Raw genomic sequence first — 20,575 nt, 5'->3', positions numbered from 1 at the left:
CTTAGTTGAGGTTGTATCATCACTACCTGTAGATATTAGCTTCATCTTTATAAGTATAACTCAAGATGTTTTTAAATTTTTTTTAATCAAATCGTGCTTGAAAAGAGATATAAATTTCACTAACTTATTATAATTTAAATACAATAAATTTCAAATTATGGCATTATACTGATAATTTGCCTAAGCTTTTGATACATGTTGTGATATTCCTTGTACTATGATTTGGAATCCCTTTAAATATATTGTAATTCATGGAAGTAGGACTCTAGAATGTAACAAAACTCCTTTTTTCTCATTTTTATTCTGTTCATTTCCTGTAGTGATAAATAAATTTCTTAGCCTCCCATACATAATATTACCCAGATTTTTATTCTCGATTTTCATCCATTAGCTCCGACTGAATGGATGTGTCAAGGTAAGTTAATCAAATCTATGAGTTGCAGAAATGGAGGTTGTCAATAACAATTTCAGTGTCTTCACCAGACCCATTTTCACTTCCCCAATCATCGCACAGAACCAAGACATCTGAAAGGTGATGGACCCACGTCTCTCAACTAGGTTCCTCCGGGAGCTCTGCAGCGACGGTTGTCTTCCTACCATTTCTGCAAATTTCTCAGGTTATCGTTTTCTGGAATCTGGGTTCTGAATATATCCTTTTGTCTATCTCAGAAATCAGCACCTTTTCCCAAGGCTTCAGGTTGATGAGTTATATCTGTTGAGAAAAACTGGAATAAGAAGAAGAAAATCGTTTACGTAAGGAGAGTTTCAGGGAGGAGACATCTGGGTCAGGTTAGTTAAGGGAGAGCAGCAACGAGTCTCGTCTTCCGTAATTCAAATTCGCAATTGGCGATCGATACCCTTTAATTAATATTTCTTTATCCAACGTACCAAACCCAGAATTTATTCTGAAGAATTTAAAACCCACTCATGCACGCTTCAAATCCATCAAAACCAGCTATACACACATTACCCTTCACTTCGAATTCGTGGGAAATGATCAAATCAGTGGCGAGTAATGATTGTACATTAATACTGCAATTTCGTCTTCTCCTTCGTGAGTTCATCCTCCTTCCTCTTGCAGTTGTGCGGCATGGATTTCTAGACAATCTTTTCTGTTCCGAAACACAAAAAGTACAGAAAATATTCCTTCGATGGGAATTCATGGATTTTGCTGCCTCGTCTTCATTTATGTCTCAGTTTTTCTCGGGAAAAAAATTCTACCGATTTTCCACCCCAGCTTTTTGTGAATTGGGAGGCCTTCTCCTGAAAACAGACTCAGAAACAGGAAAAGAAAACAAAAAATAAATAAATTAAAGGAATATGAAAACTGAAAAGACTGATGTCTATGTTTTTCTCTTGCAGTCTACTGTGCACATACATCTGTACCACCTTCTCCCTCGATCTAGAAAGAACTGCTCCCCATCCATGTCTGCATGTAGAAGGAGAAAGAAGGAAGATACATCAAACTTCCAAGAACTAGAACTAGAACAAGCTGTGAAGAGAACGAGAAGAAACTGTTCATTGAGGTTTCTTTTAGAGGTTAACCAAATGATTAACCCACTGTAATTGCTGCACAGTTATATTATCTCCCGAAAAGAGAAGCTCAAAATGGAAGGGCGTCTGAATATCTGCACTTTGCACCGCAAAGAGGAAAGGGCGTTTTCTTCCTCTAGCAGAAATATAAGAAAAATAGAACAAAAGAATAAAGAAGAACAGGAAGAGCTTATTAAGAATCCATGAAAGCTGAGTTGCAAGTACGGAAGAAATTACAAAGTCAGACCTAGGAAGGGAGGCAACAATTAATAACATCAAGAAACAGCTCCAGATTATAGAATAGTGGAAAGTTTTGTATTAGTAATTACCGAAACAAGAAGAAGCATTACATTCCCAAACGTTAAAGCCATCAAATACTTTTCCGTTGCAATTTACAAAACAATTAGTAACTGAAAGTAGTAGTGGAAGGAGGACGGAAAGATCATCTAGAGGCATCAGGTGTTCTGCAACCTAGACGCAAAGATGTCAACCAGTTCTGGGTAATGAATAATGTCCTCCAACGTTGCTTCCGGGATACTAGGAAAGCTTCTTGGTTGCCCTTCCTCGTACAGCGACTGAGAACAAAAGACCCCGTGCGAATGGTCGAACGGCTGATCAACTCCTTGGTTATTCATATAGAAGTTTAAACAGTTTTTCTCCATTTCTGACTCTCTCTTGGTAACAATCCCAGATTGTCGCTGGTTCCTAGGCGCAGAAGTCTCACCAGTGCAAGAGCTGGACGAGGTGGTGGGTTTGGGGAGGAACCCATTAATGATTTCTTGAAGCAGGCCGGAATCCGAGTGCTCCCATGGGAAGAAATCGGTGATTTCGACCGGGGGAACCGAATTATCTATGGTGGTTTCGGGGGTGTAGTTGGGTTTTTGCACGTGAGGTACATCCACAGATGAGGCGGTGAAGGGAATAGTTCCGGAGACATTTGCATGGAGAGCCTCTGCACCAGGGCCCGGAAGAGGTGGGAAGTAAGAAACGGAGGAAGTACCAGAGGTCGAGAACGTTAATGGCTGGTCGTTGAAACAGTGACCGGATGAAGAAGGAAGGAGAAGGGCATTCAGAGGAGTGCTTTGGGGTGCTGCCGGGGACTGATAGGGCCAGCCATGGAGATCCTGGAGAAAAGGGTTAGGTTTGCCATAGTAGTTGAACAGGTTGGGAGGTGAAGGGGTGGAAGACAAGGGAAGAGGAGGTGATGCTGGGTACGCAAAATTAGTTCTTGCTTTGATGCCTCTCATGGCTCTGGCAGCACAGTCGTAAGCACAGGCGGCCTCCTCCGCCGTGTCAAACGTACCAAGCCACCGCCGCTCTTTCGACAAAGGGTCTCGGATCTCCGCCGCGTAGCGGCCCCATGGACGACGACGGACGCCGCGGTACCTCATGCCACCACCACCACCGCCGCCGCCGCCTCCTCCACCCCCGCTTTCTCTGCATGATGTTGAAGAAGACGACCTCCGGTTGCACTTCTTCAGCTGCTCCTCTCTCCCCTCCATCCTTTCCGGCACTTTGTGCAGTTGCCTCATAGCTTCCTCCATTACAGGCTCTCTATTCCTCTCTTCCGCCACCAGTAAGCCTATTGAAGAGGAAGGCAAGTGACGATTTTCTGCACGGCTGATGTGGGCTTCAGGGAGTTTTTATAGAAGAGAGAAGAGAATGAAAATCGGGTTTGCTATAAAATTCGGATTTGATTTTATTCATGCAAAAGAAAAATCATGAATGAACTTTTAACGACCAGAAAGTGTGTGTGCTTTCCAGCCATTATTCATTTTTAATTCACAGAAGCCAACTCCCCTTTTAAACCCATTATTAACAAAGACACTGCATGGGGAAGGATAATCTGGTTTTTAAGTATCTTGTCGCTGGGCCATCTTCTGCAGAGTAATTCTCTATTATTAGTTATTAATTCCATTGAAACGCAAAATAAAAAAATGAAGGAAGAAACAGCTAAGAGCTTTATCAAGTAGAGTAATTGCAGGCGAGGAGTGCAATTGGTTTTTGTTGGGGGTTGATGTTTGATTGATGGATCTGTAGTAATTTCCTTGTCTTCCCTTTTTTGGGTTCTTTCTTGTTCGCAAGGAATGCTTTAAAAACAGAGGGAGCCGAGAGAGAGATCCCTGCTTCCATTAATATTTCTTTTACTTTTTTCTAATAAAGCAGAGTTGGGTTGGGACGAAGAGCTGCTCTGCATGATTATCATTCTGAATGATTACACTGGCGGCGCTCAGAAGCTGTTGGCTAGGGTTTCCTCAATATTTTAATTTTTATTCCCCTCTCTAGACTGTTAACATGTTTCTTTTCTCCTCTTTAGTTCAGAGAGAGAAAGAGAATTCTTTCCTCAGACACTGGGAGAAAAATAAGGGATTCTTCGTAGGGTTTTCTTATTATTTTACTCCTCTCTATGAACTGTTGAGATTTACTACTTTTTTTCGTTTTTCAGCTTCAAAAACCAGAGAAATGAAATTTTCTTCTCAGTTGGTCTCTTTACACTTCAGGGTTTTGTTCAATTAAGATTTTAATTTCTTCCCTTATTTTTCTTCTGAGATTCAGAAGGAAAACTAGAAACAATTTACCAACCTAAGAGAGGAGAGAAAAGGAAAATGAAATTCTTCTGGAAGAATTGTTTTTGGATGCTAGTGGTTTAGGGTTTGGAAACCAAGGATTTGTCACATGGACTTGTCTCAACTAGGGTTTTCTAGGGTCTTAAAGAGGGTTTTTTAGCTTCCAGAGGTGGAAGGGACTGAAAGGTTATTTTTTCTGTACCATAAGGTCAGACTCTCGTGCCATCGTAGATCCGCGCTTGCCTCGTCTCCCTCCCTCACATCTTCTACCTGAGCTTCCCTTCATCAATATACACAACGAACCATCAAGTATTTTCTTCTACACAGTGCAATCAAGCCATTGCACTCCCTATCATAACAAGAAAATAAATTAGAACTAGTTATCCCTGATATGAAACCAAGCAAATAAGTAAGATGTAGGGTGATTGAATTATTGTTGGATTATAAGGAGCAGCAGAGTCCTTCATTAGAATTGATCTCTTCACTACCATACCAAACCAAACTGTTATCTACGTTCTTAATTTTTCATTCACAATCTTAATCTTCCTAACAACTATAATTCTTCCAAACAGTTTAGAAATCTCCGTGTTTAGATTGACAGAACCAGACAAGAGCGATTTTCTTTCCTTTTTTCGTTTTTTGCGGGTGAGTAAGACTAGAGCTTTCTGTTGTTGCTGACATATCTCAATTCTGCGCAGCTTCCGCTTGGCAGCAGCACTCGTGCATGGGAAAGAAGCCGCCCACTACCAAAGTCAAATAAGGCGTGCAGACATACTCCCTGAGCTTTCAGAATCAGAATCAGGATTCTCAGTGCGGTTACTTGTAATCCGAAGAGCTAGTGTCTTCCTTGGAGTCTCTTTCTCCGGTTATAAATGAAGTAACCTTTATAAGGGATTTTATTGTATTGGGACTCGGAAGAAGCGACGCCCAATGTCTTTCACCCAATGGCGGTGGTGGCCACCAATAAACCGAGACGTGAAACTCTGCAAGATTTTAACGACAAGAGAAGATCCGTCTGTCAGATGGAAGGAAAGGCGAAAAGGATGAGAGAAAGAGAGCAGCAGAAGCAACTAAGCTATGTGGTGTGGCTCTGGTGCGGAGATTGGGAAGGAGAATCGAGAAAAGAGGCGAGAAGCCGCGCGGACGATGAATCCGGTCAAAATCCGACCATTACCCATTTGAGATTTGAGATTTGAGATTTGGGTTCCTGGGGGAGCGAAAATGGAATGTCTGAATTCCAAAATGCCGTTCCAGTCTTATCCGTCAGTTGGGTCCTCCATTAATGTCTCTTCTGTGAACCACTGTGACTGCTGTTTCTTTACTGTTACAACGAAACCACACGTAATCTTTTCTTTTTTTTTTTCCTTTATTTCTCTCTCTCGCCGGATATCCTGACATTCAGCCACGGCGAGGGTCTTCTACGATCTGCTTGCACCGGGATTTGCTCCTCCGGGACCCAGGCGTCACTCTTGATTCTTGTCATCCGTCACTGTTCTCACGATTACGATTGGATCGTTCTCTGTTGTTTTTCCTTTTTGTTTCTTCTTTACTATTTCCAGCGCCGCTCCCACCTCCTCCCTCTCGTCCTGTATTAATGGCTGAATGTACTAAAATGGAAAAAAATCGGCTGCGTTGAAGATTTTGTAGGCTTTGCTTGTCGAAGGTTGCTCAGCTCGACAAATGAATCAGAGCGTTCTGATTGAATCATTTTTCAGAATTTGTGTCGTCAAAAAATAAGAGACCTCCCTCGATCAAAAATCCATCTCCTCTCAAACTTCGAGCAACTTTGTGTTAAAAACTTCATTTACAAGAATCACAGGCTTACAATCTCTTTTTGTTTTTAAACAAAAAATTACAGTCTTTCATCTTGTTCAAGAACTTAAGAATTTAAGAATTTAGTTCATTTGTTGGATCATCGTTTATAACTTAAATTTTTTTAGAACATTTGGCTTAATTAATCAATTTTCTAAAATATTTCAATATGTTGGTAGATTATTTTAAATACAGAAATAATGCAAACTACTTTGCTCTATTTGTAACTGGGTTGTATTGGGTCTGAGTTACATCTTTTGAGTTCCATGGGTTTTTATTTGCCGAGTCAACTCGCAACTAAGGTAGGTTGGATCAGATTTTAGATTGATTGAATCCGAGTCATAGCGAGGGACTCAAGACTCTTTTATCCTGGCCCAATTCCTTATAACTCACCAACTTGGTCGATTTAACTTGAATTTTCTAGTATTGAAATTGAGTCCTTCGAAAACCCTGCTCTAAGACGTATTGATGAGTCTGATAAAACTAGTGGAGATTAGGGAGGCTATGGAGTTAAATCAAGTTCAAACCTGTATATGTTCAAGTTTGGCTTAATTTGAATACTTTGAATTCGAGTTCAAAAGTTTTAATCATGTTTGAGCTCGAGCTCGAACTGAGTTCAAGTTTAACCTACATTTAAAACGATAAAAATAAAAAAATTATAAAAAAAAATTGTGATGAATTTAGTATAATTGAAATGCAAGCTATAGAGAAGCTAAAGACTTTGTAATAGAGCATATTAATGTATAATAGCCTGTTTAATAGACCTAGAAGAAATAACAAATATCTCATTAATATTATTTATTTTATTGATAAATAACAACATTATATGTCGAGGGACCCAAAAGGGTTGAACTATCGATCATCTTTGAGGTTTGAAGTAAATAAGAACAACTATCAACCAATTAAAAAGTTAATTGACCATAATAATTAAAGTAATTGATATTTTGCTAAAATTACTATACAAATGAATCAACTCATGAGGTAACAGGTTTGGCTTGGTTTACGAGCCGGTTGGCTTTATGGGTCTCCTAGCCGGTCACCTGTCCCGGTCATATATATCCAATATTCTTTGAGGTCTGAAACCCAGCTGACCCGCCGAGTCCGGCGAGCTAGCTTGAACTGGGATCAAAGGGGTGAAATAAACGTGGGTACATTCGGGACCCAAAAAATTCCCTCCTTGCTCGTTCTGTTCTCTGCTCTCTGCTCGACGAAACTGGTGGAGAGTTCCGGCCCCGGCTGCTCGGCGACAGCTCGAACGGCGATTGGTGGCGGCCAACAATCAGAAAATCTGATCCGGTAAGTGATGATATTTCTGTGAGTAATGTGGCTTTCCAACTCTGCTCGACGACTTTTAGTTTTTGTCGAGGAATTTCGAGTTCAGCTTGTTGATTATTTATTCCGCCTCTGAATGAAGTTGGGATACTATTCGATTGTCTTTTTGAATTTTTCTTTTTTATTACGTGTTAAGTTGTCTCTGATTATCTCAACTTTGACAAAAAATTATTAAAATTTAGGAGATGGAATGCAAGGCTGATTTTTTTATGGAATTGGAATAGGGAGGTTATGGTCTTGAATTTTGATCTTATCTCTGTTTCTGAGCAGGAGCTTGTGGAATGTGTCATGTCTTACAATCAGGGATGCAATGGAGGTCCATCCTTCATAGCTGTTGATGGCAGATGAGATCAATGCAGGGTATGTAGAAGAATCAAATCGTTTTTTTAAATCCGATGGTTGGTGATTATGATGTTGCAGAAAAATTAGACAGCTATGTTGCATTCGATCCATATGAGGATTTCCCGTGAACGAAGAGAATGCCCTCTAGAAGGCGGTTGCTAACCAGCCCATCAGTGTTGCCGTCGAAGCCGCAGGGATAGTTTTCCAACTGTACCAGTCGGTACAACTCCTTTTCATAAAACTTATTGACCGAAGACATAAAGGGCTAATCGGATTGCTAAGCTTTTTACCGGAATCAGTTGCAGCCCTCTTTCTTATTGAGAATACTTAGGTTTTCAGTGATTTTTTGTTTTGAATGTATAGTTCGATACTCTGATTTTGAAATATATAAAAAAAACCGTTATCTAGGACACTCAGTTTGATATGTCTGCCTATATGTTTTGAACTGTTGGTGTACTGTTTAATTATTTTATATTTGTAGACTTTATTAGAATTCTTAAGGATTATATATATATTATTTTTAAAATTAAAATCTTAATACGATGCCATCCTGGTTCAACCAACGGTCAAACCTGTTTGAACTGGGTTGGATGGATTTGATTTCCTCACCAGCTCAGGTTTGATAACATTGGTTTACAGTCAAGATTCCATGAGCTCCTAATGAACACATTGCGAGGAAATCTTTCTATCATGTAGTCAAAGCAATAATTGACATGAAATGAAATAGAATGGCTTGACCATGTTAGCATTATTTCATCAAACAAGGCAGCAGTTTTTAAATTCATTCAGTTCTCTAATTTTTTTTGTTTCGGTATCAAATTATTTAAGCAATTACTCGAGTTTTGTCTGGTCTCCAAGTCAAAGGTTTTGCATTATGGGTTTTGTAAGATTACAAGTAAATTATTTAGTTGTTTACATTTTCTTACAAGGGTAAAAGACAAGACGAAAATAAGAAATTCAGGGCTTTGGTTACAGAAATTAATGGACCTTCACTTCATGAGACGGTGCTTAAAATGGGTTCAAGGTATCCAGTAGGGATCTGAAGCATGCAGCACATATGCGGGCGACAAATAATCAGAAGCTTCAAAAACCTGATATTTAATCAATTGCAGAGAGTAGAAAAGAGAAAACAACTGTAAACTTAAGCTTCCAATGGTGGTAAGTTAAAAACTTTGGTAACATCTATATTGTTTAATTTTGTTCTTTTGAGGATCTCTAACCAATTTTATTTTATTTTCATTGTTTATTTCCTTAGGCAGCCATAGTGCTTGGAGAAACCCAACTATTTCTTTTTAAGTGGAATATTAGCATCAGAACCTTAAATTCACTGATGGGTACTAGTCAGATTATATCGGGATGGTTTTGTAAGAAATCAACCTTCAACGAGAATAAGAGGTATAGTGTCTCTTGATGCTTATGTTGATTTTTTTGAAGTTTCTTTTGGTGTTATTTCCTATTTTTTAGAGGGTTTTTTGGGCACATTTATAGATGTGCTTTTCCAATGAAAATCTGCTTCAACAATGAGCATGAGGCAGATCTGGGTTTCTTTCTTCCTGTCCTCTTTTTATGGTTCTTTTAAGTTTTATATTCAATTGCATGCATGAGCAAATGAGCGAAGGACTGGAAAATGACTATTTAGAGAAGGCAGCAAGATGGGTTAAAAGGGCAACCTGTCCCCCACACCTCATTCCATACCTCACTTCAGGCAGGGATGACTACTGGGTTCAGTAGAAATCCTTGTCTGTTTTGGGGCAAGGAAGCAAGAGAGAGAATGAGGAGGGAGGGCCTGCATCTTCCCACCTTTCCCTCTTTTCTATGCACGAGAGCAAGGGGGAACACTGGAGAGTGGTAAGTCCTTTGCTTTCCTGCTCTGTCTCTGTCCATCACAGAAAAGGGTGGGGGAATCCCTTTCTTTTTGTTTGCACAAAAGGGGCCGACCACTCATGGTGAAAATAGTGAGTGGAGGAGAAGAGCCTCTCTTCCCTTAACTTTTTGTGATTTTACATAGAGGACGGTGGGGGGGGGGGGGGGGGGGGGGGTGGACTTTGTGTAGATGGGAGGTGGATTCCCTCTCTTGGTTGGGTGGCGGTGGGACAGAGAGAGCCTGGTTGGGGGAGGGGCAAGCTGAGATGGCAGGGATGGGTTCTGGATGCGAGGCTGTTGGGGAGCAGGGAAGAGATGGGGGTTGGTTTTCAAAAACCTGCTCTAAACTCACCATGCTGCCATATAAGTCTATTGTGGATCAAAATGGATAAAAGAGATGGAAATGCACCAAGTAGAATCATTTGATTTTGGATTCAACATGGGTTTAATTTTTGGATCTTCTGTTTTTTAAACTTCACTGACAGAAAATGCGAGTAATTTTTGAAAATGGAACAAATGATGCCAATCTGTTCGATTCGATCTTCTGATATGTCAATGGTTCAACTTCGTGTTCCTAGTCATCTTCCATTGATTTACATATGTTTTTTGAACTGATTGATAACATATGATAGCATAATACTTTCTTGACATCTCTCGATTTTGTGCGAAAGAGGTGCTCTGAAAAGTAGGTTTTCTTTGACAATGCTTTTATTGTTCTGGTCAGTTACTTTGTGTAGTTTACTCTTTTTGTTGACAATTATGTCATTTTGCTAAATGAAGTGTGTCATTCAAGATCTTGTCACTCATACTTCTTCTTTCCTTAGAATAATGGCTGCAATATTTATTTTGAACACATTCTCAAAAAAATAAATTTTGCTGCAATTTTAGGTTTGATGAGCTTGCCCACATCACACTTGAAAATCTAGTGGTAGTTGATGAAAGTCCTAGTCATATTGAAACTAAAGATTGGTTTTCTGGAAATCATGAGGATTACAAGAATGGAAGTGATCCTGAACTGGTTTTCAATGCAATGGATATTTTGCTGCGGGACAGTTTGGAGCGCCTGAAGAAGTTAAGGTCAGTTGCTGTGAACGGTGTGTGGAATGAACATATAGCTTTAATGTTTGCTGTAAGCTTATAAATCTTTGTGTGTCAAATTGCTAAAGATAGGTCAATGTTCCTTGTCCAGTCAGAAAGGAAAACAAGGAAACATGTACCTTGTCCTTTAATTTACTTCTTAAAGAATCAAATGTTATAGGATGCTTATTGTTGTGGTAGAAAGTGATCTTGTCCTAATTCAACTTCCGAATATACAAAAGAGTCATCTAATGTAATTTGACTTCTTAACTTGGCTAACCTTCTTCTCTGGGCAAAAACCCAGATTTAATACCTCTTCTATTAGGTGCCTTTATAGTCCTAAACATTTTCTTACCATTTGAACTAATCTGTATTATTCATTCACTGAAGTCTTTTTAAAGGTGGCTAATGACTCTACTTCTTGTGATGCTTTGCTGCACTTTGGTACGATATCCTTTAAGAAGAACATTGCATCACATATATATAGGTCAGCATTTTAGAAATCTTCTATAAATTTGAGAAATAGGTCTCATGTGTCATTTTTACATATAAGTAACACCATAATTAATCTTTTAAGCAAACTCTTCTCAAGGATTTGAGATGGATGGATGGTTCTATATAAAATGTGAACAAAAGAATAGGAACCTTGCACCAAAATCTAGTGGTACTCTCTCTCTCTCTCTCTCTCCTTCTCGTTTTGTCTACAGAGGGTAATAGACAGGGTTTTACAGTTTTGATTCATTATTGTCTTTCCCTGCCTTAATTAGTTGTACATTCAGTCTACAATTGTCATTCCAGTCTGCTACTCTTAAACAAGGAGAATTAGTTCAGCTTGTATATCTTAGATCTCAATTATTGCGATGGGTCACTTTATTTTAAAAACTGAATATTGTTAAATAGATGTGTCTTGTCTTTGATTTTCAATTTCTCTGATTTGGCTTCCTCAAAATATGCAGGGAAAGGTTAGTAATGAAAGGTGCTAATAACTCATCAAGTGCTTGTTTTGGTATTCAAGAATCATGGTCGAAACCCCAACTGCCCGTACATGTATCCTTGATGAGGACTTTGGCTATGTCAGGCAAAGTAGGTGTAGCTTTGCAACTTCAGAATGAAATGCTAAGACACTCAATTGTACCAGATGTGGTCACATACAATCATCTTATCAATGGGCTCTGCAAGATGGGGAACCTACTCAAAGCTACTTGGCTGTTAAAAGAGATGTTAGAGTCAGGTTGCTCACCTACTTGTGTCACGTATAATACTCTAATCAAAGGATACTGTCAAAATGGCAATGTTGATGAAGCATTGCGTCTGGCCATCTCAATGGGTTGTCAAAATGGTATCAAACCCAACAGAATAACATGCAACATACTTGTGCATGCCCTTTGTGATAAGGGTCTATTGGAAGATGCCAAAAGGCTCCTAATAGAAATACTAGAGGAACATGAGGCACAAGACATAATTACATCCACTATACTAATTGACGGTTATTCTAAGAATGGTGATATGAATCAGACACTAAAATGTTGGAATGATATGATTCGAAAAGGCACCCAAGTTGATGTCACGGCATACAATGTCCTTATTAAAGGATTTTGCATGGCTGGAGAAATGGAACTTGCATATGGTTATTTTGGTAAAATGTGTAAACAGGGTTTTTCTCCTGACATAGTGACCTATAACACACTTATAAGTGGGTTTTGTAAAGAAGGGAATTTGGAAGAGGCTTGTGAACTTGTATCCAGGATGTCTTTGGTTGGTATTGCTCCAGATGCAATTTCATACAAAATGGTTATTCAAGGCCTCTGTCTGCACGATGACATCTTCAAGGCCACTGAATTTCTTAATAAGATGTTAGAAGCTTCCATGGTTCCTAGAGCTCTGCTTTGGAATGTTTTGATATATGGATTTGGAAAAGTTGGTGATCTTCAAAGGGCTTTTATGATTCATGATCAAATGGTGGCATTTGGAGTTGAGCCAAATGTCTTTACCTTTAACGCATTGATATTTGCTTATATTAAGGATGGAAATATCTATGAGGCCTTACAACTTAAACAAGAAATGATGTTAAGAGCGATATTCCCTGATGTAGTCACCTATAACATGTTAATATATGGCGCCTGTCATTTGGATCATATCCAGTTTGCTCTTCATTTGCATAATGAGATGCTAAGAAGAGGTTATAACCCTGATATAATTACTTATACGGAGTTGATTCAAGGTTATTGCATGAAAGGGATGACACAAGAAGTAGAAGACTGTTTCAGAGAGATGAGGAGATATGGTTTATTATGTGACCATGTTCCATATCAAATACTTATTAAGTATTACTGCAAAGCAGGAGAGTTGATTAAGGCATTTAAACTATATCAAGAAATTGCAGAGAAGCAGTTTGTGTGTAGTCCTTCTACTTATCTTTCGCTATCCGAGAAACTTGAAAAAAGTGGATTAGTTGAAGAAGCAGCCGAGGTTTGTAACCACATGAGCATGTTGGGATTGATGATATAGTTTTTTTTCCCCATGTGTTCTTTCTACCTAGAGATTTCACCATGTCCTCTTGAGGCATAGGCACCACGTTGAGAATCCACCCAAAAGGACTATGAAAGTTCTTAACGGTCTGGTTTTGGTGTCTTGCTGGATTCTGTGACATGAATTGTCCAAAGGTAATGGGCTAAGAGGATCTTTAAGAGTGATCCCAATGAAGCCCATATCAATTTTGTACATGTGAAGGTGGATGGCGGTGGGTGCAAAGAGGATGATCCTTTTCCAACATTATGTAAGTGCTTTATTATGCAGCTGCTAATATTTCATTGTAACAATTTGATTGTTATATGAATTCTTTTTATTTATATTTCTGGTCTATTCAATTATTGTTCAATTTCTTATGATTTATCTTTGTAATGATGTTTGATATTTTTTAGTTTTTTTTTTTTAGATTTTATTTTGCTCACTATTTTAGTTTTTCTGTGGTTGTGCTAATAAGTTTCATTTCTTTCAAATTTTATTTTTATTAATCTTAAACTTTCTTGAAGTTATGTTTGTTTCTACATTTGAGACTTTAGTCTTTAGATTTTATTTTGGCCATTCATCTATCACCATATTTTATTTCAATATTTGCATCAGCCACTCTTAAGAAATAATGAAATAAACACCTTTTGTGTGAGTAAAATTTTTTAATTTTATTATTTATATTATGTGTCTTTATCATCACTTGTTGTATGTATATATAGTTCAGGCCCATGCAAACTGAAATGGTTTCCTTTGAAGCTGGTGATGCCCATCTTCAAATGGATGTAAACTGGCAGTCAGTCTGCTGTAGCAAGGATCTGCTTGTTGAACCAACATGTTCTGGATGGTGGCTGTTCGTCTATGTAAGTGTTTATTTCAATTTTTATTCCATCAATGTGAGTTTAATGAACATGTATGCTTTTCAAATCCCACACAAGCTTATGTGATTTCAAATCAGTGTCTTCTGTATTGAAATGTATAAGCTGGTTTCTGGAGGAAGCATAACGTGTCGTCACTAAAGAGTTAATGATGTATGTCTTTGTATTTTTACCTTGTTAAGTATATTATGTGGTGGTACTTATCTGATTTAAGCTGGTATCAAGTTTGACAGTGAAATTTGATTGTAAAGTTGAGTCAAGGAAAATTCCCGGAAATTAGAATTGTTGCATATTTACTTGAATAATCGTTGTGTTATCTGAAAGTTTTGAAAATGTTTAAATTGGGAACCTGCAGAATCCTATATATGCAGATAACTCATTTTGTGTCCAGCCTTCTCTTCTACAGGAGTCTCAACTGCTCATGTCAAAGATTTGGTTACATCATGTGGATTTCCTTGTCAAGTACCATGTTGTCGTGGTCGTAGAATAGGAACAGTTGAATCCTACTTTTTTCCCTATGATGACAGTCTCCTTGAAACAGTTGCCAACACCTGCTTGAATAACATCTGTTAAGAATAGTCCCACATGGATTAGTGAGTACAAAGATCTTGAATTTATTATTTGGAAAAGAGGTTTCCTAAGTTGGTTAGTCATTTTGGGATGGGCCTTGGACCCAACTTTACATGGTATTAGAGCAGGTACTCATATGTAGGCCTACACTTAAACTATCCACTTGTAGAGCCACAAAAGAGGGCCTACACCTAAATTATCCACTTGTAGAGCCACAAAAGAGGGCCTACACCTAAAATTATTCACTTGTAGAGCCACAAAAAAAGGCCTACACCTAAACGATCCACTTGTAGAACCACAAAAAAGGACCTACACATGAGGGGGGGTGTTAAGGAATAGTCCCATGTGGATTAGTGAGTATAAAGATTTTGAGTTTATTAGCTGGAAAAGAGGTTAACTAAGTTAGCTAGTCATTTTGGGATGGGCCTTGGACCAAACTTAACAAATAATTCCAAAATGACGTATGTTATTTTTGGAACCTTGAGAGCATCCGGGAACAGTTACATAAGTTTCATTTGTCCCTGAACCATGGTGGATGCAGAACTAGAGTCCTACACACAAACCTCTCCTTCTGTTGAACACCTAATTGGTACTCTCAGTATTTGCTCTGGATTCCTTTTGGTATCTGATTCATCATCTGCACAAATCACTCATCTCTCTGAACCACAACATCTGCTGATTCTCACGGCATGTCACTTAAGCTTTGGCAAAGAGTTTAAATATTTGTATTTACCATTTAGTTCCCCAGGGAAATGTGTGTCATTTTCGGATGGCATGTTGAAGGACTGTGTCCGACAGCCTTAGATTACAAAAGAAAAAAAGATGCTTCTATGTGAAGAGATTACTACATGGAAGCATGAATTTATTTGATATGTTATTCTGTTGTTCAGATAATTGATGTTCTCAAGTTGAGAATATGTTGTGATATGCATCTTTTTGTGATTTGTCATGCAATATCTAATAGTTCTTATGCACTTTGACCTAACTTGGCTGTTGGGGACACTTATGAAGGTCGAATATTATGATTTTGATGTTCACTCTATACTTCTTGTTGTTTTCTGGTTATGGCTCTTACAGAATACTGTGACCCAATTTTTTTTTTTTTTTTTTTTTTTGTCTCAGGAGTGCAGCTTTCTCAATTGAATATCTGTTTTTGGGTTTTCAGATTGGTGACATTAGGCTATTGTTTTGTTGTAAGGTTAGTTTATCTAATATGAAATTTTAGCATAAAAATAATTTATCAATTAGTTTTTGATTAAATTCTAGGTTTCAAAGTTTTTGCTACTTGAATACAGTGATGTGGTAATTGAGATTTTTTTAATTATGGGACTTATTTTTTTTCTTCTCTGAATGGTAAAGGGTTTCATCAAGCAAAGGGAAATCAGTATAAGCAGTCAACAGAGGATCTAAGATAACAAACATAAGAGATGGCTACATAATCGGTGATGTAGATGAAAAGTTATTGGCGATAGATCCTTGCTTAGGTAGAGAGTTAGCTGTAGAACTGGCTGAACAAGGAACCTGAAGCCATGAAACATTATTATCTCTTGAAAATATTGTGGCTTTCGCCAATAATCCGAAAAGGCCAAGCTGGGCCTGAAGAAGCTGAGCACCAACCCACGACCTTCTTGACCGTCTTGGTTCTGCAGGGCTCAAAAAGCTTGTACATGAAAATTCCAAGAATTTGAAGGAAAACATGTGCTCCATCTTCCATATAATTTGAGACACCAAGGGGGCCTCACCTATTGCAGAATTATTTGTGCTTAACATTCACATCTTCATTCGTGCTGTGTTCACAGAATTTCTCAGGCAGATAATGTACTACTAAGTTATTCTAACCTTTCATATTACCAGATGGGCTTCACACTGCATTATTCAGCTACTGTAAGGCAACAAATATATTCAAGTCATACTTTTATTTTATCAAAGCTACGAGAGAACAGTATTGAAATGAAGTGGAGATTGCCAATACCAAAGTTCTCCATATGCAGTATGAATCTTGAACAGCCATCAGTGACTAACCACAAGTTTGCATTTCCATCATGGTGAGTGCATTGTCTATTTTTAGTAATTCATATACCTTTCTGTATTCCAAAGATAGGCATACCATGCTCTAAGAAAGGCATCACTGATGCAACGGTGCACTATTAAGGTCTTTCAAGGATTCAACTAAGATCATTACTTGATGATATTCTGATATTGTTTCTACAGCTTGTTTGGTTTAACGAAATAAATATGGTCGTTTTCTATTCTGTGCATGTTAAAGTTTGGAGGGACCCAACAAAGTTGGGACAAGGCTCTGATGACAATAATGAAGATATGTCCATATAAAGAGATTTGTCATGTGCTTCTAATACCCCCGATGGCTTTCTTCCGGTAGTTTAATAGTTGTACTGGTAAAATGTGAAAGACAGTTGCAGAAGCAGCAGTTAGTGCTGGTCTTCAATTAATTTGTGTAACCTTTGGTGCTGTACAAGACTTCGATAAAATTGTTGTTGAAGTAGGTGGGACCAAAGTCCATGTGCATGACCATCTCAGGAGGAGCATGTTCTCTCTTGAGTCTCTAATGAATTTCCAGTTGTTATTGTAGTGGATTATACAGTGCCATCTTCCGTGAATTGTAATATTTCATCATATTCCTTTGGATCAAGAAGCTATTTCTTTGCATGTTTCAACACATTTTCTAATGTTTTACTTCTTTTACCTGCACTGCTTCACAAGAGTAACTATGTAGCTTCTGTCTGAAGTTGTTGATTATTATTTTCTTATAAAAATTGAGGACAATAGGTGATTCCAACATCTGTTTTGCAATTAGATTCCAACCTTGAGGCACTTAACTTTCCTTGATTGGTCTGATCACAAATCTTGGCCAACATCACTTAGGTGGCTAGGATCTTAGTTAATGAAATTGTTTGTCAATACTGTATTTACGATGTGAATTTTCAGCTTCTCCAGTGGCATTCATGTGGCATTTTGCTATACAGTTTGAAAGAAGCAAGAAAAGAGAGATTTAGAGAGAGAGAAGGTGAAGAAGAAAAATCTCAAGAAAAAAAGCTGCGTTGGGGTGTGTGCATGTCCCTGAACTGCTATTTATAATGCTGATCATGAATAATTACAAATTACCCTTACTTATGTGAAACCCTGATCTCCTTATATCTCCCATTCTACATGTCCTCTTTACATGAAACTTGGACCATAGACATAATTGGACATACAAAACAAGATTACATCAAGAAATATAAATATAGATAAATTAAAATGACCCTGCACTTGTTTTTCAACACATTTTCTTGGCACCCTTCATTGTTAATAACAGATTGTTCTTAATATTTGTAATTGTGGTAGTATGTGCTTTACCTATTTGTGTTGTCTTTTTTTCCCAGTAATGCTTATCTTTCTGCAAATTGGAGCCCCTTTTGTAATGGGCACTACTGATGGAGATAGGAAAGGCTTTTTATGACAGTGCAAGATGCTAATGCTTATACAGTAATTTTTCCACATGGAGAAGCAGGTGCATGAGGCAGTATTATAGTGATTTTGTCTAAATCATTTCCTGTTTGCCTTGTCCTCTAACGTTCAATAAGAGGTCAAGCACTTTGACGGAACAACTTATCTCATTCCTTTCCTTGTAAAAAAAAAAGTTCAAATAAATTTTTTAATCCTTTTAAAAAAAACTTATCTCATTCCTTCCTTTTTCGCTTTCAGATTGTTGCTTTTCTTGCAAAAATGGGAATTATGGCTGAAAAGTTTCCTGGTGTTTCTACACTCTCCAGGTCTGTTCTTTCTCTCCTTTTATATTTACAATACAATTGCTATTGGCATGTAGCTGTTATTTTGGGTTCTTTAATTAGATCCAGAAAAAGGATCCCTGCAAGTTCTTCTGAAGTACAAATTTTATATGTACTTCACTTAAACTGCTACTCTATTTATTATCTTAGTTTTTATTTTCAGTGACTGAACATCAACTGTTGTTCATATGGGTTGAATTGATGTCCATGATTAGATTTTTAAAAAAAATAGATGGAACTTTTCCAATAAAGGGAAGAAACTGTCTAAGAAGTCAGGTTTCAATCCATTTACTGAAACTATTGTAGTTCATCTTGTTCTGAATTTAATATTTTTTGACTTGGCAAAAGATAAATATATGGTGAGGAAAGAGATGAAGAAGCCAACTGTAGAATGGAGTCGGCAACTTTGAATGAAGGAAGAGGTCCTTGTTGCCTACACTCACATAACTTTGGGTTTAATGAAAATGATGGCACCGATGATGATGAGAGAAGAAACAACTTCAAGCTGAGTTGTAAACCCGTGAAATGGAACTATAACAATTTTATTTAAACTTTTCTTGTGTTTGATACTTTCAATGATTCTTATGGTTAATATTGAACTAGGCTTTCCTACTTGATTTATTTCTATTTGAACCAACTGAGTTTGTTCTGAGTGTGATCTATTTTAGCTACAAGAAGTACGGTATTAATTCTTTCAAATTCCAGGTGATGGAATCATATCAAAGTTCGCAAACTGGTATCATGCTTTCAGAAGTTGGGCGTCAAATTTCAGTTGGATAAGGTTTGTCAGCTCAAAAAACTTTCATTGCTTTTGCTTTTCTATGGCTCGTTGTAGTGTCAGGCATGCTTTCCTAGAAAGGCTTAGTTTTATTTTTATTTTTTATTCTGAATTTCTTTGTTGAGCTATAATTATTATTTTTGTTTGTTTTAGTTTCTTTTCCAATTCATGGCTGTGAGCTATAATTCGGATTATAGAACCTTAACAGAATGGCTTGCTCCTTCTTGTTTATTGACTGTATGTTGTCATTGACTTTCTGCACAGCAGGTTCAGCAGATCAGGGACCTAAAAATGCAGGTCAAGATGGCGGGTGTCCTCAAAGGGCATCTATCTGGTCATGCATTTCATATGTAGCATTTAACTTCTCCTGATCAAATGTAGCTTCTTATCTCTGCTTCACAATATATCATTATTATGGTTCAGTTTTTGGTCAATACCTATTAACTCATAAAATTTCCTCCAGAGTTCCTTTCGAGTTTCAACACAATGTCTGCGGTGGATCAATCTATGCAGAGGGATCCATTGATGCCAGCATTTTCCGAAACAAGGTGTTTCTTTTCTTAGATTAATATCTAGTTTGTCTCCTGTTTCTTATTAGAGTAACCTTAGTGATAGACATATCACCTTGACATTGGTTCAATCAAGGGCAGATGCTCAAATGAATTCCACAAATATTTTGTGAACATTGAATCAGTATGCTCATTTTTATTTAGTATTAAAGATATGTTGGTATCTTAACAAATTGCTTATGTTTGATGTTTGTTTGTAGTGTGTGAGGGATCTGTTGGTATTAGTTATGGGCCAACAAATGTTAACACTGAGGTCTGTGGTGGCGACTTACCCATATGGTGTAGATATACGGTTAAGGGATGACACAATTGATGAAGAAGCCAATGATATTCATTTGAACCTTGAGCCGAGGATCCACTTGTGAATACTAATGCAAATGGCTGGAATATGAAGCACATAATAAACATGATCGATGTATCAGAAGAAGGAAACATGAGATGATTTGTGGTTCCTTCAGTGTAATTAGGGTTTTGCTGTAAACTGTATGATTTGAGAGTTATTCCTTGGAGATGAGGCAGGATGGCCAGTTTGCCAGATGCTAAGATAATCCTAGTTAAGTTTTGTGCCATCTTTCCCATTTTTTGGTCTTGGTATAGACACTTTAGAACTAGGATTTGTAAGTTATTCCATGAAGATGAGGCAGGAAATTAAGACCAGTTAGGTTTTTGACATCTTTCCTTTCAGTTTTCTCTTTGTATCAACTCTTTAGAACTTGGATTTATGCTCACAAGGAAACTATAATCGAATAGCGTTGCAAATAGATTTATGAGTATAGTCTACAAGGAATGTTTCTAATGGAGATGTGTGAGACATCTTGTATTTTCAGGGAAGTGAGATGTTGTATAGAATTCTTATTTATATATATAATCTTACTTGTCTCTCGTTAAACCAAAGTTTACAAGTTTTTCCGTTGCTTATGAAGATAAAAGGAGAAAAGTATAGAAGAGGATTTGAATG

The 20,575-nt window shown here is 37.7% G+C and overlaps 2 protein-coding genes across 6 annotated transcripts; one reads left to right on the top strand and one right to left on the bottom strand.

Moving 5' to 3' along the window:
* Window positions 1–1,988: 1,988 nt before the first annotated feature.
* LOC137949868 (ethylene-responsive transcription factor ESR2-like) lies at window positions 1,989–3,077 on the bottom strand. Its single transcript, XM_068796094.1, has one exon. It carries the CDS (start codon window positions 3,075–3,077, stop codon window positions 1,989–1,991), a length of 1,089 nt encoding a protein of 362 aa, XP_068652195.1.
* A 4,024-nt stretch (window positions 3,078–7,101) lies between these two features.
* On the top strand, window positions 7,102–20,438 carry LOC137953963 (pentatricopeptide repeat-containing protein At5g24830). 5 transcript variants are annotated; one of them, XM_068801544.1, is made up of 15 exons: window positions 7,102–7,208; window positions 7,515–7,604; window positions 8,562–8,744; window positions 8,842–8,981; window positions 10,338–10,526; window positions 11,483–13,302; window positions 13,794–13,897; window positions 15,605–15,680; window positions 16,337–16,527; window positions 17,866–17,993; window positions 18,188–18,255; window positions 18,976–19,051; window positions 19,313–19,425; window positions 19,512–19,596; window positions 19,818–20,438. In XM_068801544.1, exons 3-6 carry the CDS (start codon window positions 8,739–8,741, stop codon window positions 13,032–13,034), a joined length of 1,887 nt encoding a protein of 628 aa, XP_068657645.1. In that variant the 5' UTR covers window positions 7,102–7,208; window positions 7,515–7,604; window positions 8,562–8,738; the 3' UTR covers window positions 13,035–13,302; window positions 13,794–13,897; window positions 15,605–15,680; window positions 16,337–16,527; window positions 17,866–17,993; window positions 18,188–18,255; window positions 18,976–19,051; window positions 19,313–19,425; window positions 19,512–19,596; window positions 19,818–20,438. The 5 variants fall into 5 exon arrangements, with proteins under 5 accessions (XP_068657645.1, XP_068657652.1, XP_068657642.1 ...); XM_068801551.1 differs by having other exon boundaries at window positions 17,866–18,068; window positions 19,316–19,425; XM_068801541.1 differs by having other exon boundaries at window positions 17,866–18,068.
* Window positions 20,439–20,575: the final 137 nt, after the last annotated feature.

Source organism: Aristolochia californica, unplaced genomic scaffold (genome assembly GCF_029961685.1).
Source record: "Aristolochia californica isolate CCGP_79_NKW_82.1479 unplaced genomic scaffold, dmAriCali1.0.hap1 SCAF_1, whole genome shotgun sequence".
In the NCBI taxonomy this organism is placed as follows: Eukaryota; Viridiplantae; Streptophyta; class Magnoliopsida; order Piperales; family Aristolochiaceae; genus Aristolochia; species Aristolochia californica.
This window is presented reverse-complemented; position numbering and strand designations above follow the sequence as displayed.